General features: G+C 45.5%; 2 protein-coding genes across 13 annotated transcripts in view; one reads left to right on the top strand and one right to left on the bottom strand.

The window, feature by feature from the left end:
- RTF2 (replication termination factor 2) overlaps positions 1-22,788 on the top strand; it is a 39,507-nt gene that overhangs the window by 6,954 nt on the left and 9,765 nt on the right. For both annotated transcript variants that reach the window (XM_045885985.2, XM_045885986.2), the window contains exons 4-5: positions 335-474; positions 4,493-4,571. In XM_045885985.2, coding sequence (XP_045741941.2) covers positions 335-474; positions 4,493-4,571 — 219 coding nt within the window. The remainder of the gene's footprint in view (positions 1-334; positions 475-4,492; positions 4,572-22,788) is intronic.
- On the bottom strand, positions 8,023-22,565 carry LOC123851910 (beta-1,3-galactosyl-O-glycosyl-glycoprotein beta-1,6-N-acetylglucosaminyltransferase 7-like). 11 transcript variants are annotated; one of them, XM_064573385.1, is made up of 5 exons: positions 22,116-22,565; positions 16,999-18,027; positions 16,307-16,379; positions 15,961-16,056; positions 8,023-9,160 (listed from the first exon to the last, which is right to left on the bottom strand). In XM_064573385.1, the coding sequence occupies exons 2-4, from the start codon at positions 17,966-17,968 to the stop codon at positions 15,963-15,965; spliced, it is 1,137 nt and encodes a 378-aa protein (XP_064429455.1). In that variant the 5' UTR covers positions 17,969-18,027; positions 22,116-22,565; the 3' UTR covers positions 8,023-9,160; positions 15,961-15,962. The 11 variants fall into 11 exon arrangements, 9 of the variants coding, with proteins under 9 accessions (XP_064429455.1, XP_064429457.1, XP_064429456.1 ...); XR_008506948.2 differs by lacking the exons at positions 8,023-9,160; positions 16,307-16,379 and adding exons at positions 11,642-11,750; positions 11,965-12,866; XR_010405931.1 differs by lacking the exons at positions 8,023-9,160; positions 16,307-16,379 and adding exons at positions 11,642-11,750; positions 11,961-12,866.

A 22,788-nucleotide genomic window follows, 5' to 3' on the forward strand; every position in this document is an offset into this window, starting at 1 on the left:
TTTCCGGATGAAATTAATACAGAGCTTTCTGTTAGTGGACTTATTTTTCATGTCCAAAAGTACTTTTCCTTAGATAGCAAAATATTTATAAAATAGAAATTAACTAATTCACTTGCCAGTCAGTGAATTTTAAAACTCTTGTTTTCTATTGCAGTTTATGGTTTAATTTTTTTATCCATGTTACAATTGATGGCCAAAGGAAAGGAGCTAGGAAGAAAAGGTTTGGATGGGAAAGGACTGGAATAACAATTTCTCTATCGATTTAGGTGGTTATTGAGGCTAAGGATGATCCATTTATCAGATGAATTCTTAAACTATGGATGGTTTTTCACAGAATGTGACAGAACTAAGGCTTTCTGATAATCCTGCCTGGGAAGGGGACAGAGGAAACACAAAAGGTGACAAACACGATGACCTCCAGCGGGCACGTTTCATCTGCCCCGTTGTGGGCCTGGAGATGAATGGCCGGCACAGGTCAGTAAGGGATGTGGGGCAGATGGTGTGGAGTCTGGTTAGATAATACTGATGCTGTTAGGATTTGTGCTGTAGCTGTATAATCACACAGTCGTCGTCTTTTTTTTTTTTTTTTAAGATTTTATTTATTTATTCAATTATTCGACAGAGAGAGCGAGAGAGGGAACACAAGCGGGGGAGTGGGAGAGGGAGAAGCAGACTTCCCACAGAGCAGGGAGCCCAATTGGGGTGAGGGGTGAATCCCAGGACCCTGGGATCGTGACCTGAGCCAAAGGTAGATGCTTAACGCCTGAGCCACCCAGGCGCCCCTCATCACACAGTCTTCTTTAGGGTGTCCTTTGGTTTGGGTTGTGTCTTAGAGGTGGGGTGCTACCATGAGACCATGTTCATTCCCTAATAGCCGTTTCTCATGTGGTGTCCCACCAAGTCCACTCAACTTTGGTGTCTGTGCTTTCTGTACTTGAGAGTAGGAGCACCTAGAGTAAAGAGGGATTTTAAAAATTTCTCATGTGACACTTTATGAGACCTGAGTTGGATTATTTGTTTTTTTCTTACGGGAAGAAAGCAAAGGACAAATGTTGCCCATCAGGCAGCTCCGATTTCCTTATAATTGCTGAAAACTGTGTGGTGGAAAACAGTGTCACCCAGTGTGTGCTCAATCAGTCAGCTGAAGACCCAGCTGATAATGATAACTTGCTTTGAATTTGTAGCGAACAAATCCTCTGACTAGAGCACCAGAAATCCTAAGGTCAAGAGTTCTATAGCAAACATAAGTGACCTGTATATTTCTGCCTTAAAAAATATGAATGTTGACTGTAGCAGGTGCCTTTTTATAGAATGTCTCAGTAAGCCAAAGCTTTCAACTCTTTTCCCACCATTTAGAAATACCTTTAATAACTGGTAGTCCCACCTGCCATCTGGAACCTTCCATCTAACATATTACTTGTTGAAAGGTAGTACTTTTTTACTATTTTCATTCAGGAAATGGGTGGGGTTGAAACGGGGAGAATCTCAAGTAAGTAAAAACTTTGAGCTATAAACAACCACATTGAATCTGGAGCATTCTGGCACATTTGTACACATCCATTGAACAGACGTGTGTGTGTGTGGCATACTTTGCCAGACAGCGTGACCACCATGCCCTGAAATGGCACAACCTGTGGCTTTGTGGATTTGGAGAGAAGTAAAATTTTAGGCCCAAGGGGCTTTTAAAGATTATATTCTTCAGGGGTTTTGGGGGGTGTGGTGGGGGAATGGGTTAGCCCGGTGATGGGTATTAAGGAGGGCATGTATTGCATGGAGCACTGGGTGTTATACGCAAACAATGAATCATGGAACACTACATAAAAAAATCAACTAATTAATTAATTTTAAAAAAAGATTATATTCTTCAGATAGTCTGACTTTAAATCATTTAAGCCTCTCAGAGTTTACCATTTAGTGGTAGCTCTATGAGGTGGTTAATATGTTAATTGGCTTGATAGAGATGATCATCTCACAGTGTATACATACATCAGATCATCAAGTTGTACACCCTACATATAGAAAATGTGTGTTTGTCAGTTGTACCTAAATAAAGCTGAAAGAAAGAAAAAGTAATGAATTAATTAAAAAGCTAAAGTTCTGGGGAACTAGACTCACCTCATCTCACTTTTGTGTGCATTTCGGTATGTGGTATACACACACATTATTTCAGGGTTAAAGTTGTAACATAAAAGTGACCATTTTAAGGTGCATGTTTCAGGGGTGTTTGGTACAGCCCCAATGCTGTGCAGCCACCAACCTCTGTCTGCTTCCATTTCCCTCCATTTCCCTCCCCCCAAAGGAAAACTCCGTAGCCACAGAGCAGTCCCTTCCCGTTCCCCCAGCCCCAGCCCCTGGCCACTGCCGGTCTGCTCTCTGTCTTCATGGATTTGCCTATTTTGGAGATTTCCTATACGTAGAATCATTCAGTATTTGACCTTTTGTGTCTGGCTTCCCACTTCTTTTTAAGAAGACCATGGTTCACCTCAAAAGAGGAACTTAGCAGAAACAGACTCAACTCTGGGGTCTTAAGCAGGGGTTACCTGTAGCCTGTTGCTCCGATTGTGGCTTCCCTAGTTTTTCCCCTTTTTCACTGGTTAATCTCCTCTCTTCTCTCTTCCCAGTTAATTGAGCTTTGCCTGTTTTGGCTTTGCCCTCCTGCTATTAATATGGCCTCCACACTAGAAAATCATACATTTATTAAAGCCTATATAATAAAGATTTAAATATAGAGAAAAGTAGAAATAAATGACTAGTGTAATGAAAACATTGAGCCTTTGTTTAAAGAAAAACAATTTTCTGGGATGCCTGGGTGGCTCAGTCGTTAAGTGTCTGTCTGCTTTTGGCTCAGGTCATGATCCCAGGGTCCTGGGATCAAGTCGCGCATCGGGCTCCCTGCTCCTCGGGGAGTCTGCTTCTCCCTCTCCCTCTGCTGCTTCTCTCTGTCAAATAAATAAATAAATCTTTAAAAAAATAATTTTCTAAATTATTAATAATTAGTAAGTATCCATAAAATAGGACTTTTTTTTTTTGGTCCTAAACAACAGTAAATGAATGTAGTACAGTGTTATTAATTGGGTTTTTGTTAAGGCAATCTGTATCCACTATAATCCCTAAGGAATTGGAGAGACTTTCTGTTGTGGCATTTTTAGAGGAATATATAAAGTAAAATGTGCAGGTGAGTTTTGCCCCTTTCCCCCAGTCCTCGCCTCCCATGGCAACGTTCTTAGTTGTTTGGAGTTTCAGCGCTGCCCCCCACCCCACACACATACTCCACACTTCCCTACACCTCTGCCATTGGAAATATAAATAAATGTATATTCTTTAGAGTCATGGAAACGTATTAGACCTATCTTGTAACCTCTTTGTTTCCTACTTCTCTGTCTAATGTGAGCATGTTTTCATGGCCTTGCATACAGATTTACCTTGCTCCTTTTAATAGCTGTGTGAGTGTTCATAATTTATGTAACCATTCCTCTGTTGATGAACATCTAGGTGCTTTCCTCTTTTTCCTTGTTACGAGCAGCACTGTCCTGCACAACTTCATAAATACATATTTATGCATTTGTACACTCGTGAGCATGTTTCTATAGGAGATGCTCCGAAAAGTGCTTTTTTCCCTCGATACTGACAAATTGTCCTTCTAAGACGCACTGTGTTGTGCCCACCACCAACAGACATGCCTGTTTCCTCTGTTTCTAGCTGGATAACTTTAGTCTCTCTCATTACTGCCGGATACGTAAAACATGGCACATCATTGTTTTGCAGTGGATTTCTTTAATTTACAGTTGAGGTTAAGCATTTTTATGTTTTGGCCATTTATATTTCTCCCATGAATCGCATGTTAATGCCTTTGCCCATTTTTCTGATACATTGTTTATTTTTGCTTTTTGAGACCCTTCTGAATATTCACAAATACTGAATCTCGGGGCACCTGGGTGGCTCAGTCAGCTAAGCGTCTGCCTTCGGCTCAGGTCATGATCCCATGGTCCTGGGATAGATCCCTACATCAGGCTCCCTGCTCAGTGGAGAGCCTGCTTCTCTTCCTCCCTCTGCCTGCCACTCACTCTGCTTGTGCTCTCTCTTTCTCAAATAAATAAATAAAATCAAAAGCAAACAAAAAAAACACTGAATCTCATATATATTTAAAATAGTCTCTCCCAAGAGTTCCTGTTCTGTCTTTTGACTTTTTATGTTTGTGGGTTTTTTTTTCTTTAACGTATTTATTTTTTTTTGTAGGAGAGACATTATTCTAAAGGATTATTACAAGGGACCAGGAATGGGACTATGGCCTATATTTCTCGTTTAAAGTAGTATATAAATAAATATATATGGGACATACTGATTTCTTTTTCCTTAATGGAATCAAATGTGACCATTTTTCTCTTTGTAGTTTTTGGCCTTTGTACAGACTAAACAAATGTTAACCAATAATCTGAGTGATCATTTTTAAATTATTATTTAAGTCATCCTCCATTTTGGATTATTTCCCCAGGTTTTGCTTCCTGCGGTGCTGTGGTTGTGTGTTTTCTGAACGAGCCTTGAAAGAGATAAAAGCAGAAGTTTGTCACACAGTGAGTTGTTGGCATATATCGTTTCTTCCGTCTTAGTAGCTGAGGAAATCAGATGGTTTAGGGTCCCTCCCTCCATGTGGCATTTCAGCATCCTTCAGTTCTTTCTGAAACAGATCTAATTCGTTGTTTCTCTGCTTAAAACCCTTCCATGGCTCATCCTTGCTGGGTGTAGACTCAGACTGCCTTTTGTGACGTGTTCCTGCCTGCCTGGCCAGCTCCGGCTGAGCTCGGGCTGCTCCCTGACCACCTCCTGTGTGTGCCTTTGTTCCCTCTGCCCTGACCTGCCAGCTGGGGGAGGTCATGCCCCCTGTGAACCTTAGCTCCAGAGCGATTGCTTCCTCTGTGAATCCTTGCTGCCAAGCCGCCTTCCCTATTCCCTGGGCACCTTGTTATCCCACTGATCTCATCAGAATGTAATTGGTAGTTACATCGTGGTTTCCCCACTGGACTGGAACAGTTGTTTTTTTTCCTTTTTTTTTTTTTCTGTAAGACTTTATTTCATTATTATTATTAAGTAGTTTTCATAACAAACTTAAGAGGAAAGTAAGGGATTTTCTCTATTCCTTCTGCACTCCCCCTCCCCCCCGCCACAAACAGCCTCTCCCATTATCAATGCCCCCACAGGGTGGGGGGGTGCATTTGTTACAACTGATGAACCTACACACCATCACCCCAAATCTCTTAAGGTTCCCTTGGTGGTGTCTATATTCTGTAGGTTTGGACAAATGTATAATGACATGTATTTACCATTTTCGCTGCCCTAACAATCCTCTGTGCTCCATCCGTGAGCGTTTGAGAGCAAGAAGCAAAACTTGTCCATCTCTCACCTCCAGAGCATGTCGCATGTCCTCGGTGAGTGCTCACACGAGGGAGCAAATGCCTGATGTAGGAGCTTCCCCATGCAGCTCACATGACGGAAATGCTGATGGCCCTGCTTTCCCGGTGTCGCTGCCGCGGACCCAGACGTTTGTGTCTCTGGTGTTCTGTTGGCCACGGAAAACCTACCACTTAGTTTAATGTCATGGATGCCAACAGCTCCTGTTTGTAGTTTCACCCATATTAACTCTGCTTGGGTTTCATTGGGCCCCTCGCCCTGCTTCTTCCTGTTGTGAACTGTTCTTTCATTCAGCAGCTTTCACTGAACACCTGTGAGGGGCCCGCCTCTGTCTCAAGCACGGTGCGGTGGGATAGCCTGGTGGATAAGACAGATACAGCCCCTGCCTCCACGGAACCCACAGTCCAGTTGGAGAGGGGTGCTCAGAGAACTGAGCACGGCAGTAGTGACTGTGACCAATGCTGGGAAGGGAACACAGGGCGATGTCCCGGAGCTCGGAGAGAGGCTGCCGCAGTGGCAGGGGATTCTGCTTTGATATTTATGGCAGGAGATAATGTTAACTTTTTTTTTTTTTTAAGATCTTATTTATTTATTTGACAGAGAGAGACACAGCGAGAGAGGGAACACAAGCAGGGGGAGTGGGAGAGGGAGAAGCAGGCTTCCCGCCAAGCAGGGAGCCCGATGTGGGGCTCAATCCCAGGACCCTGGGATCATGACCCGAGCCGAAGGCAGACGCTTAACGACTGAGCCACCCAGGCGCCCAATGTTAACGTTTAAAGTAAATTTAAGTAAAATGAGAAACAATGGGCTCGTTCACAGAAATACACCAAGACACTGATGGTACCTGGGCAGGGATGCCTGAAGCTATGGGACAGGTCGCACATGGTGGCGGTAGGATGTGGGTGGGGGCGGTAGGGGCGGTGGGGGCTCTTGAGAAGAGGAAGGAGAGAGCAGCTGCTGCATCAGAAGGGCCCGTGGAGACGGAGGTGCAGTGCGAGGTGTAGTCCTCACGTGGGCAGTGCGGCCTGTGCCAGCCGGGAGAGAGGCCTGGGAAGTGAGTCAGACTGGATGGTGGAAACTTCGAGGGCCAGCCCAGGGAGCAGGTCCAGGTGGGTGTGCGGTGCGGCGCCGTTGACGCCGTTTATGCTCTGGGAGCATAAATGTAGGCCTGTGCAGGACGCACGGAGGGTGACGGCCGACCAAGAGGAGCTGTTTGGCAGCAGGTGTGCGCGGGGCTTCTGTGGGGGAAGCACCGTGGGAGCCGGCCCGTGGCTGGCCTGGGGTTCCTTCGGGCAGGAAGGCAACTCTGCATACATTGTGTTCAGGTCTGTGTGTTTTCCCACATAGTATGGAAGGTGTTGTTTATGTGTTAGACATTTGCAAGTACATTCTGGAAGTCTGCTTCCAGGATTGAAAGAAAAGAAATATGAGAAGGTGGCAAATTAAGCTGAAATTTATTAGAGAAGCCAAATACCCAGAATCAGTGGCTCCCAAACCAGGCTTGTGCGGTAGAACCTCCACAATAGTATATGCTCCCATCCCCTGTTTCCGACCCACCAAATCTGTAATCTTCACAGTTGGGGTAGAGCCCCAGGGATTTCTGCTTTTGTTTGAGAGTTCCCAGAACGATTCCAGTGGGCAGCCAGGCTTGGGGGACTGACTGATCCAAAGCAGCCAGACTTTTATTTTCTTCTGCCCATAATGGTCACCATCCCTTAGATGGCATGAAGCTGTCCTTGTCATAGGCTGACCTCACACATCCATCAGTGACCACTTTAACAGACTTGCAGCAAAACAGAACTGCCTGCACAGAGCTTTACAGAGAAGTTGATTTTATGGAAATAATTGCAAGGGAAGTCTGAAACCTTTTTTTGGTACTTGAGAAGTTTTACTGGACGCTTGTGAACTTTTAAACGTCAGCACCTTGGGCACTTCAAAGGAAGGGAAGGAAGCAGGTGGAAAGGGGAACTAAGGGTGTCAGGATTGCACAATGGGGCAGAGGGCAGGTGAGAACCAGGAACACTGGCTCTTCCTGTCTCATGAGGGCGGCTGCCATGGCTGTCGAAACCTCCGGCAGGCAAGACAGGACACTGGCTATCCTCCAGGAAGTTTCGGGAAATGTTTTCGGAAAAAAACTCCAAGTATTAGTTTGCTAATACTGGCTACCACAACAAGGCCCCAGAAACTGGGTGACTTCACAGAAATTTACACATAGTTCTTGAGGCGTGAAGTCCAAAATCACAGTACTGGCAGGGCTGGTTCCTTCTCAGGGCTGTGAGATGGTCGTCTTCTCCCTGTGTTTTCCTATGGCTTTCTCTCTATGGAGTCTGTCTCTGTGTCCAAATTTCTCCTTTTTATAAGGACACCAGTCATTGGAATAGGGCCCACCCCAGTAACTGCGTCTTAACTACATCTACAGTGACCTGATTTCCAAAGAAGGTCACGTTGTGACATACGGAGGCCTAGGACTTCAACTTTTTTGTGGGGGACACATTCAGCGTATGACACTGTGCAATTTAGAAAATCACAGAGCATGGGACAGCCAGTGGCCCACTTGAGTGGGAGGCGTTCATCCACATAACCAACACTGAGAGCCTGGTATGGATCAGCTTTGGGTCACATGCCAGCGCTGGCTTGGGACTGTCACTTCTCAGGGCCCCAGATTCTAATATGTAAAATGAAGGATTATAATAAATTCTTAGACACTTTCCTTTTAGATCCAGATTCCAAACAATAACATTTTAAAATAATAAATGACAAATTTATATATGCTGTCGGGAATCAAACTCCTATGTCTAAATTCAAGTCTCTAAAGTGTAGGAATGTGTAAGGTTGGCTAACTGCTATGACCCACAGCCCTCACGTTCCAGTGTCTAATGCAGTGACAGTTCCTGGTCGGACAGCTTTCTTCCAAGGGAGACTCAAGGACTCGGACTCCTGCTGGGGTTGGAGTATTCTGCACTCAGCTGACTGTTGGGAACAGGGCGGGGAGCATACAGCGTAGGAGATTTTTATGGCCCAGGCCGGGAAGTGGTGCTCATCACTTCTGCTCCCGTTCCGTTGTCCATCGCTCAGTCGTGTGGCCACACCAAACTGCAGGGAAGCCTGGGAAAGGTACTAGAGCTGGATGCCCAGGAAGAAATGGACAGCAGCCATTTCTGCCAAGACTGCCGAAAGGAAAAGTCATGTGCAGCTCCAGGAACTGCAGTGCATCAGGGAAATGTCAGTGAAGTGAGGTGAAGCCACAGCATCAAAGTCTAAAACACATATTTTCGATTTTTTAAGTAATGTCTGAAATTTAGAGAAACCAGTGTCATAAGAATGCCTTGGGAACCTCAGGGATATTTAGGGTGTACGTTTTCTCTACTTTCCACTCTGTAGTTTCATATACATTTGGTTTTTCAGTTCACTAGAAGAGACTCAAGGGTTTGAGATCACTCTGGTTGTGTGTTCTGAAACACACGGCGTGCACGCTTGATTTCTGTAAACAGGGTCCAAAGAGATGTAGTTGCTAGGTTGGTTGGTTTGTTTGTTTTTGCTATAAGCAAGTGACTAGCCAAAAAATTAATTGTATTCCCCACTGTCTTCTTCCCTTCTTGTAATAAAGAGAAACACACTGGAGTAATTAGTTTGCCAAATAAATGATGTGCTTATTACTCAAAGCATGTTCCACGGTCCTGTAATATTGGCATCACCTGGGAGGGTTTTTTTTTCTCCTTTTAAGAAATGCAGACTCCTGGGTCCCTCTCCAGACCTGTGGAATCAAAATCTGTATTTTAACAAGATTCCCCACCCTCACACCCCCGCCGTGGAGATTTGCGTGCACTATAAAGTTTGAGAATCCCTGATTTAGAGGTTAGAGTTGTGACCAGTAGCATTTGACTTGCCACTGACTTCATTTATTTAGGCTTTGTGGTCATTGAGTAGGATATGTGGATATTTTAAAGTCAGAAGTGAAACAAAAATTTACATTCATGCTGATTTTTTTTTTTTTTAAAGTAATCTCTATGCCCAATGTGGGGCTTGAACTTACCACCTCAAGATCAAGAGTTGCATGCTCCACTGACTGAGCCAGCCGGGCACTACTCTTTTGCTGTCTTTTCGTGGGGAAGGGGAATGGAAACGGGAGAAAATGTTAGGGAAAGTGGTATCTTCAAAAGTGGTCTGCGAATGCTGATTTTTTTTCAAGCTCTGACATCCAGCGGGTAATTTTAGCTTTCTGCCATCTCTATGGTCTTTGGAGGTATTAAGCTTCAGGGAACTGCATAACATGCAACACAGGCAGCCTTGAACTTTTTCACGTTAGAGAAATCTAATAGAAAAATTGAACAGTAGAGTCTACATTGTTAGCAAGAAGGTACTACTACGAAAAAGGGAAATTATCTCAAGATCCCAATTAATGCATCACCTTTAAGGTACAGTCTGTAGTGGTCTGTTTCAGACATTCTTTTTGCACGTGATTTAATTTTCCTCTTACAAATGAACACCGAGTGTGACTCAGAGTAGAGTGAACAGCAGTTTCTTGGTTCTGATGCCAGCGGAGGCTGCTGCTTTCTGTTGGCCTCCCTGGCCTGTCCCAGCCTTGGTGGCTGCCTGTCTGTCACCCTCGGCTCCCATTGTTCCCCCGGCACGCTGCTGAAACCCAGCTTGTCCTTCCCTGAATCTCCTGCTGCTCCATTGCACCATGCCTTTAAGTTACTCTTACTTACTTTTTTAATTATTTTATTTTATTTATTTATTTATTTAAAGATTTTTATTTATTTATTTGAGAGAGAGAGACATAGCAAGAGAGGGAACACAAGCAGGGGGAGTGGGAGAGGGAGAAGCAGGCTTCCCTGCAGTGCAGGGAGCCTGATGTGGGGCTCGATCCCAGGACCCCGGGATCACGACCTGAGCTGAAGGCAGACGCTTAACGACTGAGCCACCCAGGCACCCCTATAATTTAATTTTTATATATATATATTTTTTAAAGATTTTATTTATTTATTTGAGAGAGAGAGAATGAGAGAGAGCACGAGAAGGAAGAGGGCAGAGGGAGAAGCAGACCCCCTGCTGAGCAGGGACCCGCCCCCCCCATGCGGGACTCGATCCCGAGACTCCAGGATCATGACCTGAGCCGAAGTCAGTTGCTTAACCAACTGAGCCACCCAGGCGCCCCTAATTTTTATTTATTTATTTATTTATTTATTTAATCTTTACTGGAATGATTTGTAGAGATAGCTTCTTCTGTTATATCTGATCCCTTGGAGGGCGGCTCTGTGTTTGAGTTCATTTCTTTGAATGAGGGTGAGGAGGTGTAAAGACTTGGACTCTGGAGCCAGACTGCCTGCTTAGGTCCAAATCCCAGCTCCACCTGTTTAACCGTGTGGTCCTGGAAAGTCCCGCTGTTGCCCTGTGCCTCAGTTTCCTCATCTGTGAGATGAGTCAGAAATCATTCTAAGTGCTTCATCCTTGTGGCAACTCTGGTAAGTAGGTTCCCGGATTACACCCTTCTAATGTGTGACTATTGAATTGACATTGAAATGAAATATTCAATTGACATTGAAACAAAATGAAGGCAGGCTTGTGTTTCAAGTAACTTGAAAAGATACAAGCTTTTTTTTTAAAATGGGTTTTGCCCTTAACTTGCTAGTGAGTTGTCATAAAACATAGGAGACACAGTCGTGGTGAATTTGAGCTTTCAGAACGTAGCCAGTTGGCACCATTTGTGAGCACTGTGTTTGCCTATAAAAATGTGTAGAGGGGCGCCTGGGTGGCTCAGCCGTTAAGCGTCTGCCTTCGGCTCAGGTCATGATCCCAGGGTCCTGGGATCGAGCCCCACATTGGGCTCCCTGCTCTGCGGGAGGCCTGCTTCTCCCTCTCCCACTCCCCCTGCTTGTGTTCCCTCTCTCACTGTGTCTCTCTCTGTCAAATAAATAAATAAAATCTTAAAAAAAAAAAAAATGTGTAGAAAAGCAGAGCTGTACTGTCCGTAGGGCTCTTGCGTTCTCGTCTTTGACAGTCTGAACATTTTGTGTGTGCTTTCCTTGAAATTAGGTGTCTAAGTGGGAGAAATGTTTGTTGAAACGAAGATTTTAATGTTCTCTGGTTACTTACACTTGATTTGTGGGACCTGCTTTCAGAGCCTCTTTTCCTTCTATTTAGCTTTGTGCTTTCCAAGGGCTATTTGCATTGACTAAGTTGATTTGATTTTATTGCAAAGCTTCAATTCACTGAGGCTTTAGATTGCTTGTGAGTTACACATTTATTTGTTTAGTGTCTTCTCCCTGGTTCCCGCTTTTCCTTTATTTTGGTTGTTCCATGTTGTGCCACTTAACATTTTCAGTCTTGTACGATGCCACAATCTATTTTAGAGAAAGAGAATATAGAGAAAGTCCTCACAGAATGATGAAAAAGCCATGGACTGTTTAGAGACCCGAATCTGTGCGTAGAGAAAATTAAGATCATTCCTGCCTTTGGCCAGTGCTGTTCAGTATGGTAACCACCAGCCACATGTGACTATTTAAATTTCAGTTCATTACATTTTTTAAAAATAAAGATTAAAATTCACTTACTCACACTGTCTACATTTCAAATGCCCTGAAGCCCCTGTGGTCGTGGTCGTGGTCGTGGTCACTGGCATGGGGCAGCCCAGGCGTAGCGCGGAGCGAGCCGTCAGGGCAGACGGTGCTGTTAGTGCCGCGAGGCTGCGGAAACGTATGGCAGCCTTTTTACGAAAGCGTGTTTCAGCTCGGGATTAGTTTCATTTTACCCAAAGGAAGTGACTCTTCTGTGTTTTTCTAGGATTACCAGAACAAAGTTAACATGACTGGCAGCCAAAGAGGACTCTTGTGGATAAGCAGAGTTTCGTTTCCAGCGGGAGTTTGTTCTTTATTAGAATCTCATACACAATAGTATCTTAGAAATAAGATGTGTTCTTATCTAACCTGAGTCAGGATCTAGTGTTGGGAGGTTTTGATTTGCCACCACTATTTACGGAAGCAGTCCAGCTGGCAGGTCCAGGGGCCCCCAGCAGTACTTTGAGTCACTTTTCCTCTCTTGGTTGCTTGCTCAAAGCTAGAGTGGCCTGCGATTATTTGGAACGGCTTGTCAACAGCAGGTTTCTAAATTCATCTGATGACTAGCTTGTATCAAGGAATCATTTCTCATTCTTCCTTCTTTGGGTCAGAGTTCTCTTAGTACAAGGCAGGAACAGGTGGGTAGCAGTAAGAAAGCAAACACTCTGCAGCTTCCCGCTCAGTGGCTCAGTCTCCTGTTGAAGTGACCGTCCTGTGGGAAACGCCACTGAGGCTCCACGGGAGCCTCTGCCTGTCGCAGCACCCGCAGCCGGTGCCACCGCTCCAGGCACGTCACCACCAGAGGGTCTGTTGAGTTGAACGTGTTGGCAAACAAAGAAGGCGACCGAATGATCCACGGCAGGTCTCCTGGTCCATACATGCAGCTCTCGCGGACGTAGCGGCCTGCAGAAAGAAGCACAAAAACCGAGCTGCCTTTGTGTCGTCCGTTTACATTCACACACAAAAAGGGACACTTTTCCAGGATCATCTGTAAAGGCCCCTGCTTCCCAGGAGCTCAGACCGACCATGATTTCCCAGATCGCTCTGACCGGGGCTTCTGTGTTGGATTTTGAATCCGTGGGGACAGGGTTGTTTTCGTTTCTTCTGTCAGTATCTCTGGCATGTTTAATGGCTACTTTAAGGGAATGCTGTGGAATGTTCGTTATTAGTGAACACACGAGAGAGGTGTAATAGCACTCATTTGCCTGGCCCACTCTAAATTCTGTTAGGTTCCACGAACTTTGTTTTCCTTGGTTGTGGGTAGTTCACAAGAATTGCATCAGTGGTAACAGGTCCTTGCTGCAGTCGGTTCTTGCTCCTGCAGAGTGAGTGTGTGGTACAAATGGAAGGAATTAAAGTTGGAATGATAGTTAGAATCCAGTGCTGAATTCCTTCGAGATGAGCTCAGTAGCATGTTTCATGTGCCTGACGCTGTGCTTGGCGCTTCCTTCTCTGTCACCCTCCCACCAACACCCTGAGGTGACTCCATTACCACCTTCGGTTCCCAGAGAAGCGAGCGCTCCGTTTGCATGTGAGGGAACGGTCTCCCCATCTTGGAGACCTTGCTCTGTGCCCAGCTCTGCCCTCCTTTCTCTCCACACCAACCCAGTCATCCTACTTTTAAAAACCTGAGGGAAATAGAGGAAAGGGGCGGAACTCCATGCACAGAATCATCCAGTGTTGTTGGTGAGCCTGGAAAAAGGTGGAAAGAACGTTCCCCTGGTGAGCAGGCGCTCATCCGGTAAAGGGCCAAGCAGCTCTCGCAGGGTGAGCGCTCTAAGCCGCAACTGTTGTCATGACTGAGATCTTTCTGGTAGGTATTCTTGGTACAGTGTCACGGAGTATCAGTAGAATTACATTTCACCAGTTGAAAAGTCTGAATATGAAGACAGGCAGTCTGAAAAACTTAGGACAGAGTGAAAAGATTTTCAGCTGCACCTTGATTGTAACTGGATAATTCTGTTATTTGCACACACATGAGTTTGAGCCGGAAGGGAACACAAGCGAATGGAAAGTCCTCAGAGTCGGGCTCGTGCTGTTTTGGTGATTACAAATAACAACAGGGTAACTCTGCCTCTTTGTGTCAGCTCATCCAGTGGAGGGGCCCCAGGCAGCAGCTCCTGGTTTGAGACCCGGCTCTGCCACTTCCTGTGACATGGGGAGTGACCTCACTTCTCAGAGCCTGGGCTTCTTTCTCTGTAAAGTGTGACCATGGTAGTTAACAGCTGGGAGTCATTGTGAGGATGGACTGCAGGCCCAGAGCCGGGCTCTGGAAGGGGGGCAGGGTCTGCCACACTCACCCGCCAGTGCTCGGCCTGAGGTAGGGGCCACATCGCTGCTTTACTATGGACGGTTTGCACACTAAAGTGAGCAATGGCAAGAACTTTCTGAAGTGTTTACTTTGGGGCAATGATGATTTTTGTTAAGATTCACAGTAATTGGGCTTTTTGACAAACATTGAAATATTCAGGTTGTCACTCTAAGAATTCTAAATCATTATTATTGATAGCAACAGCCCTTCTTGACTTCTTATACTGTGAATGATCATGTTTTCAGGAGGAATCTGAGCCCCCGGCCCCCACCCCTACCCGAGCATTTATTTACCAGTCTTGTCAACCCTAGTGTGTAATGGCAACAAGCACCTGCTTTCTAAAGAAAGGTCAGGGTTGCTCCTTAGCCTGTTGTTTGACTGTCACCTTCTTACTGTGTGAGCTCCCTAATTGAATCCTGGCTAAAATATTTATTAAAAACATGTAGAAAATTCTTCTAGCCCTTCCGGACCTGGTACCTGTCAGAGGAGGGTGGCTGCGTACATGGCAGCAGGAATTGCTCGTCTTTGAATTACTGTGATGTTAGGTTTTACACTTTTCATTTGTCTGCAACCTGCTGCTTTTTGGTCAGTCTTTTAAACAGCTTGAAAACTGGGTGAGCCCGGTGGCTAGCTGGTCTACTGTCACTCAAGCCCGGGGACCACACCCAAATGCACAGTAAGAAGAGGTGGTTGTATGTGGTGGTCCCTCCTGCGTGGCTGGGAAGGCCAGATCCCCTCGGACAGAGGATGCTCTACCCTGGCCACCTGCATGCACGTCTGCCCCACTCTTCCTGCCTTCTCTGTCCCACATGGTTGGCGGCCCCATAAAGGTTGGACACCTCGTTTTCCTTTCCAGGCGGGCTCCCAGAGCGCTTGCACCTCTCCCCACTGGACTTGTGGACGTGGCGCTGTGACCGTTGGCCTCCGTCTTCTCCGCAAGACTGTGTGCTCCTCTCAGGCAGCCGCCCTACCCCGGGCTTTAGGGGGGTCAGGGAGAGCCAGCGCCCGGAGAGTAGGCCTGAACAACGCGACAGGAGCCCGGTTCCGGTCCTCCCAGTCCCTAGGCATCTCCCCCCCAGACTGTGATGCCTGAGAACCTGCTGTCAGCCAGTGCTTTTCTAGCCTGTCCACCAAAGAGGGACACTGCCGTCCCCACCCCAGGTCTGTCTTTTCTCTGTTGTCCTGGGAACTAAAACCTCTGGGACACCAGACAAGAATTCACAGCTCCCGGGGAGAGTCTCCTGAGGGCAGAAAGTGAAAAGACCTTCCTTCAGCAAGAACTACTTAAGAACCCGCTCTGGAGCATACACCTGTGTTACTCCCTCGTCTATTCTAGTAGAGACACAGGGGGACCCAGAGCTTTTTTAAATAAATGTTCAGTTTGAATTCTAGGAGCAGGTGGAAGAAACCAGCTAGCTTGTGTATCGTTTAAAGTTGCAGCCCGGTTTAGTGTTCACTTTGTGAAAATGCATCAACCCAGATACTTACGATTTGTGCGCTTTGCTTGCTAGGTATTATAATTACATAAGAAGTTTTTAAAAAACTGACCCCATGGAATTGGAACCTCACTCATCCCCTCACTACTTCTGCTAACGGTCGTCTGTGTCTCCCGACCTTACCCCGGCAGCAGTTGTCAAGTTTGCCTACGACGGGAAGGCTTGCTTTTAGGTTTGGTTTGATTTTTACCTTTACATCCATCGTGAACACTTCCCTCCTCGTGTCTCCACTTCACAGCGTGAACATTTCCTTCCCAGCCGGCCTCCGGTGTGGCTCCCGGGGCGTCTGCGGGGGAAGCAGACCAGGCATTGCAGCGCAGGCAGCTCCTCAGCCCTTGGCTACCACTTCTGCGCCGGCCCTCCCCCTTCCTGCACAAGCAGGAGTCCAGGGGTGGGGGTCCAGCCTCACTCCCAAGTGTTCGGCTGTGGTCTGATGAGGGGTTAACACTTTGGGGGCAGCTGGGGAGCACCACACTGGCCTCGCGTCCCAGCGCTGTGCTTCGCTTTCATCCCTTTCTCCATCCCCAGTAACTCACCGAACGCGTACAACGCACCCTTGGCCTGACGATGTTGGGTCTCTTGGGATTGTGCTTTCCCCATGATAGCCCTCTGAGGGGATTCGAAAATAGGATTTTCAGTGGATGTGAGAGATTATAATAAGATCCTAACCAGTTTCTACTGGATCCAGTGTTTGCACTGTCATCTGGACCGATTAGCTTAGCTGTTCGAACTTGAAGTCACATCCCCTACAGGAGCCACTCAGCTTTACGCAAAGAGAAAATAAGTCCACGTAAAGAAGGACATCAGCTCTCCCTCTGCCTCTCAGGGAACCTATCTGAGGTATCCTGTCTGCCACCCAAAAAATTACTACTTGTAATATTTTCTCTTCTTAAAGAGCCCCTAGCATAATGTCTGGCACTAGTAGGTACGTAGTAGTATTTAATGACTGAATGAAGAAGTTTCTGAAGATTTCTGCTCAGAGGCTGGTAGGACTTCCTTTCAGAGAGGGAACAAAAAAGCAACTGGGCTGGTTTGGGAACATGGGGCACCCTCAGCAAACTTCAGACCCCTAAAACCAGACCCTCCCATACTCCTCAAGTGAAAGGTCTTGCAAAATCCAGAGCTATTTACCGAGCCATAGTAAAGTAGTGAAATAGTGTTTTCACTCAAGAGTAAACTTCTGTTGCCTCTGATCTGAACAGACGCCACATTGCTGGATTGTTCTTACCTCTCAGTCGGTTCAGAGTCACCCAGTAATGTCGTTCCGGGCTCTGGATGTCCTTGGACCACCGAAGCATGTCTTTTGCGCGGCTGTCAGTTAGTACAAACTCTACAAACTTCCTCGTTAGGACATAGTAAGCGCTTCCAAAATAAATTGTTAAGTTATGGGGCGGTTCATCCTTGAATCTTTTGTTTGGAGATACGTAGATATTTCCTTCAGGGGTGGATTCCGGTTGACTTTCACTTGTCTTGGAGTTCATGTTTGGTGGTTGGACTACTCCAGGAGTGATGTTTTTGTCATTCCATTTGCTTCTGATGTAGCGTATGATTTCTTTGTTGGTTTTTATTGGAAAATCCTGTCCGCAAAGGTTAATGACGTAGTTCCATTGAAATTTGGAATGGACCAGGTCTTTCATACAATTAATATCTGCCTGGAGTCTTGTGAAGCCAGTGTAAGCCACTCTTGCTCTCTTTGATGAAATAAAAATATTTTCAAAACAGTTAACCAGGGTTTGCATAGCAGTCTTGTACTTCTTCGGGGCCTTTTCATCAACATGAATACAGTAAACGTTTTGAGGCACATAAATAGCTCTGAGAAGCTGCACAAACATTGCCAGCTCCTTGTGAATTGTTATAATATATGCCAAAGAGAAATTGCTCTCTTCTGCAGACAAGGGTCTGGTTATGAAATGCAACTCCTGGGAAATCCTAGAGCAATTTCCTGGTGTGCGTAAATGAGCAAGAATTTGAGAACCATGAGGGTTTTTGCAAAATTTTGCAATTTGGAGGGCGGCCCCTTTCCCTTCAAATAAAGCTGAACACAGTTCGTCCGGATAAAAGCCACATTCCACTACTGCTGGGTAGGTGGGTTCTTCCTCTGCTTCCTGAGGGGTTGGAGTCAGTAAATACAGAAAAACGAAGATGCATATGCCTGCACACAGGAGGAGCCCGGGCTTCGTGGCTCGCAGCTGGCTCATGTTTCAGGCTCCAAGGGCCTTCTCATCACTATGGTGTGAAATGTTTTCCTTTAAGCTTCCTAAGAGAACAAGAGGGAGAATTTAGGGTGCGGCAGCCCTCCCCCAACCTGCAACGTGACTGAAGTGCACATTTTTTTTTTTTTTTTTTAAGATTTTATTTTTTAGAGAGCGAGCGAGAGAGAAACAGCATGAGAGGGGAGAGGGTCAGAGGGAGAATTAGGCTCCCCGCTGAGCCAGGAGCCCGATGTGGGACTCGATCCCAGGACCCTGGGATCATGACCTGAGCCGAAGGCAGACACTTAACCATCTGAGCCACCCAGGCTCCCTGAAGTGCACATATTTAAGGTATATAACACGCTCAGTTTTTCTATACCTACACGCCTGCAAAACCATCACCACGTCACCATGACAAGCATTCCCTTCACCCCTAAAAGTTTCCTCGGGCCCCTTTTACTCCACCCTTCTCTGGCAAATCCATCAGTGGATTTGCTGGCATGTTCTGTAACTTTATATAAATGGAGTCCTACACTGTGTGCTTTTTGCTTGGCTTGTTTCACTTAGGATACTGATTTTGAGATTCCACCCACATCATTGCATTTATCACCGTCCTTGCCTTTTTACTGCTGAGCAGGATTCCATTGCGTGGGCATGCCACAGCTTCTCTGTTCATCTGTTGTGGACATTGAAATTGTTTCCAGTTTTAGGATATTACTAGATGCTATAAGCATTCACGCACAAGTCTTTGGCCCTTTGTTTTTGTTTTTGTATTTCAGCGGCTTTATTGAAAAGTATAGCCCTCAGCACCAAAACATATGGTAGTTGGTTAGGTGACCTCTGCCGACTCAGAATTAAGACTGATGTATTCAAATTATTAAAATATATATCAGCCTTTGGGAAAACTGAAAAGTTATCCACAAATCACCTTTACAAAAGTAAAAGATACACTGTGGGTTTGTGGTTTATTTTCCAGTGCTTATTTATCCATAACATGATGTCAGAATTGGGCACAGCCATCCTGGATGGACTCAAGCTGCACATTGCACTGAGTAGCCATTTGCAATACTTGTGATGCTGGAGATCTCCTTCCATTCCCTGACGTAATAGAAAATCTTGATGACTTACTTCAGCAAGCTCATAATCATGACGTTTGCGTACTTAAGACTTTGTTTTGGGGGCGCCTGGGTGGCTCAGCTAGGCTTGTGGTCAAAGGAAGAGAGTTAAGCGTCTGCCTTTGGCTCAGGTCATGATCCCAGGGTCCTGGGATCAAGCCCCGCGTCAGGCTCCCCGCTCTGTGGGAAGCCTGCTTCTCCCTCTCCTGCTCCCCCTGCTTGTGTTCCCTCTCTGGCTGTCTCTCTCTCTCTGTCAAATAAATAAAAATAAAATCTCAAAAAAAAAAAAAAAAAAGATTTTGTTTTGGCACAGTGGGGGCAGTTAGTGAAAGTATATTCTCTTCCTTTTAAACACAATTCCAAATTAGGAGCAATGGCAGTTTTATTAAAACAGCCCTTAGTGTAAAAACTTCTGGAATGTTAAGTCAGCAGGTTTCCAGGGTGGTGGTAATAGGACCTGTGTTTTTGTTTCTCTGGGTTAAATACCTAACAGTGAAACTGCCCGCTCTTTCCCAAAGTGGTTGTGCCATTTTGCCTTCCCCACAGTGGTGTAGGAGAGTTCCAGTCACTTTATAGCGTCATCAACACCTGGTGTGATCAGATGCATTATTTTAACCATTCTGATAGGTGTGTGGTGGTGATTCATTGTGGTTTTACTTTGCACTTCCCTGATGTTTAATGATGTTGAGCATATTTTCATGTGTTACTGCCCTTAGCTTGGCAGGTTTAAAAAAAATCTTAAATATTTATTTTGGACATAGATACTGTCCTGTTCTGCATCATTCAGAGTTCATTTTATGCTGTTATTCTGTATCATGTTACAACTCTTTCCAGTAAATGAAGCAACAAATCAAGAGAAGTTTTGTGATGGCAGAATTTGACTTGTTGACATGAGTTTATGATTATTTTTAAAGAAGGGTTCAGTGATTAAAAATAAGATATCTTTATCTAATGAAATTATTTGATAATAATTGAGTTGCCTTTTGGAACCCTACAGAAATGCCCAAATAGGTTTAGCAGGAACAGAGGTGACCAGAAGCATTTTGATTCATTATTAATGCACGAAGGCATCATCACCTTTGAAATTTAGGAAGAAGACCGATCATCAGGCAAAACATCTGTGTGTTAGTAATTACTTTGTTCCCGGTTTCAATAAAAAGTCCTATCATTGCCTGTTTAAAAAGCCCATTTGCTTCTGAGCAGTGTTCTAGCTCACACTGACATTAGTCCCTTGCCCTTCTGCGTCATTATTACAGATGCCATGTGGATGAAGCATGGACGAGGCAGCCTTTTGAGCTCCCCTTGTGTTCTTAAACTGTGAACCAGTAAAAGCTGTGAACGCTGATTGTGGGTTGTGAATTTAAAAAATATATTTATTTTCCTTGTATAGTTCCTTTTTACCCATCCCGCTTCAAAAATAAAAAGCAGTCACTGCCCAAATATGCCAAGTTACAGTGTTCTATGCCAGGTCAGTAAACGCTTGTGGATGGCCCCAAACATGAAACATAATGGCATAATTTTAAAGACATTTTTATACTTTTTATACATTTATATATATATACTTTTATATGTATATATACTTTTATAGTTTTTATAAACACAAAAACTCACTGTAATGAACGCATTTCGTATCTGGTCTGTAAAATAAAACCTAGAAATTCAGCAGGAAGGAAATACCTTCTTGAAATTAAAATAAAGCTTTTTTAACTACTCGCACAGATTTGGGTTAAAGGGCAGCCATGTGCCATAGTTTGTCGCATTGTGTTACAGCTGTAGTATGGGGAGGAGGTTTTGGAGGTTTGGTTTGTCATCTTTGTCATCTTTGGTTTTGTTTCTAGGCTCGTGGTCAAAGGAAGAGAGTCTGGTTTCATCACAGAACGGTTGTTAGCCCCACTTTGCTGACAGACCACACCCCATGTAAACTGTGGCTCTGCCACAGGGAATTGGATCTTTTCAGTAGTTTGTAATAATTACAGGAGGACAAGCCCCGTGTGTAATCCGTTGTCCTTCAGGGTAATACCTGGGCTAAGTGTTTTCCCTCCCTTCTGTAGAGACAGGCGTGTGAGCTGGGCTGTGCTCATCTGCTGCCTTTCTGCCTCCGGTTCTGGCCGCGCAGCGCTCACGGCTGCCTGGGTCACCTTCCTTCCAGCTCGGGTTCCCTCTGTGATGGAGAAGGAGGTGTGCCCTCGAATGGGTCACCAGCGGTTGAGCTTCGCTGTCATCGCGTCAACACAGGCTCTTTGAGGCAGGCAGGCCCCCGGGGGCGCGGGCGGTCGTAGCTCTTGCTGTTGTAGCAACACAGCAGCTGGTGGGCGCTGGGCCCGTCCCGTGGGCACCACGTCTTCGGGGCTGGCCAGTCGGTCCTCTAAATGGGGGGGCCTGCGCCACTTTCAGCTTTGCAAACATTCCCTAGCCTTGATTCTTGGTGACTGGTTGTGGTTTTGTCTATAATGTAAACGTGACTTGTGTTGCCATCATGGAAATGTAATTATTAAACAGGTGACTTTTCTATCACTGAACTAATTTCCAAGGCATGTAAGTGGTATTTTTCAAGTGTGGGGAATACGCAGCTCATTAAGAAGTGTGGTCTGACTGATTTTTAGACCCTTTTTTCTCTCATAAAAACTGTATTTAAAATATTTACTTTAAAGGCCTTAGAAAGGGGCACCTGGGTGGCTCAGTCAGTTGAGCATCTGCCTTCGGCTCAGGTCATGATCCCAGGGGCCTGGGATCGAGCCCTCCATCGGGCTCTGCTCCAGGGGGAACCTGCTTCTCCCTCTCCCTCTGCCTGCCTCTCCCCCTGCTTGTCCTCTCTCTCTCTCTGTCAAATAAATAAAAATCTTAAAAAAATAAAATAAAATCTCAAACTTGAAAATATTCCACTTTTATTTTCTTTGGCTGAAACAAAAACCAGAGAGCTGGTTTTGAGAGAAAAAGATGACTGCTCTATCTGCACTGAACAATATTACTGATCTTCCAGTTTCTGTTTTAAAACTATAAAGGAGGCAAAGAAAAACATTTTATTTTAATAATTGTACCTGCTCAGCCTCTGCCATTCACCAGAAGCTGCTCCTCAGATTCCGAGGGGCGGAATGCTGGCGGCGTCCGTGCCCGGCCTGGTTCTTCTCCCCAATCAGTGCTTCTCTTCCCGTGGCTTCTGCTTAAATCACATGAACAGAGTTGTTTGGCAGGTTTTGTTACCCTTTCATCCCTGGAGGATTTTATTCTTGTTGGTTTTGACCTGTAGATTGAAAAGTAGTGGCTGCTTCTCTGAGCATTTCTCCAGGACCAGATCACTGCCTTATAAAACACAACGAGTCAGCAGCCTGGCCCAGATGAAGGGCAGCAGAGTGGTCTGGTGTTCTGAAGCCTGGATGAGATCCTGGCAGTTGAGGGGCAAATTCTATAAATGCTTTTAAAAATTGGAGGCCAGATGTGGTTATCTGACCCTTTTTTATTAAAGGGATAAATAATAAAAGTCCTTTAAAAATTTTGTTTTCTTCCTAAATGGCATTTGGAACAATCCAAGCGTTTCAGCACGGCTCTCCAGAGGGCCCCAGTTCAGGGACGCAGGGGAGCTGTGCCCGGCCTGGTGCTTGGCGGCTCCACCAGGGGCGGGGCTGGGCCAGGGCACATGGCTGAGGGGGCCTCTGCCTCACCGGCAGCGACTCTGCCCTTCTGTTGTTCTCCGCTGCTGGATACTTGTCCTCT

The sequence above is a fragment of the Mirounga angustirostris genome, unplaced genomic scaffold (assembly GCF_029215605.1).
Source record: "Mirounga angustirostris isolate CCGP_5_RB_7025 unplaced genomic scaffold, mMirAng1.0.hap1 SCAF_10, whole genome shotgun sequence".
NCBI classification, from domain to species: domain Eukaryota; kingdom Metazoa; phylum Chordata; class Mammalia; order Carnivora; family Phocidae; genus Mirounga; species Mirounga angustirostris.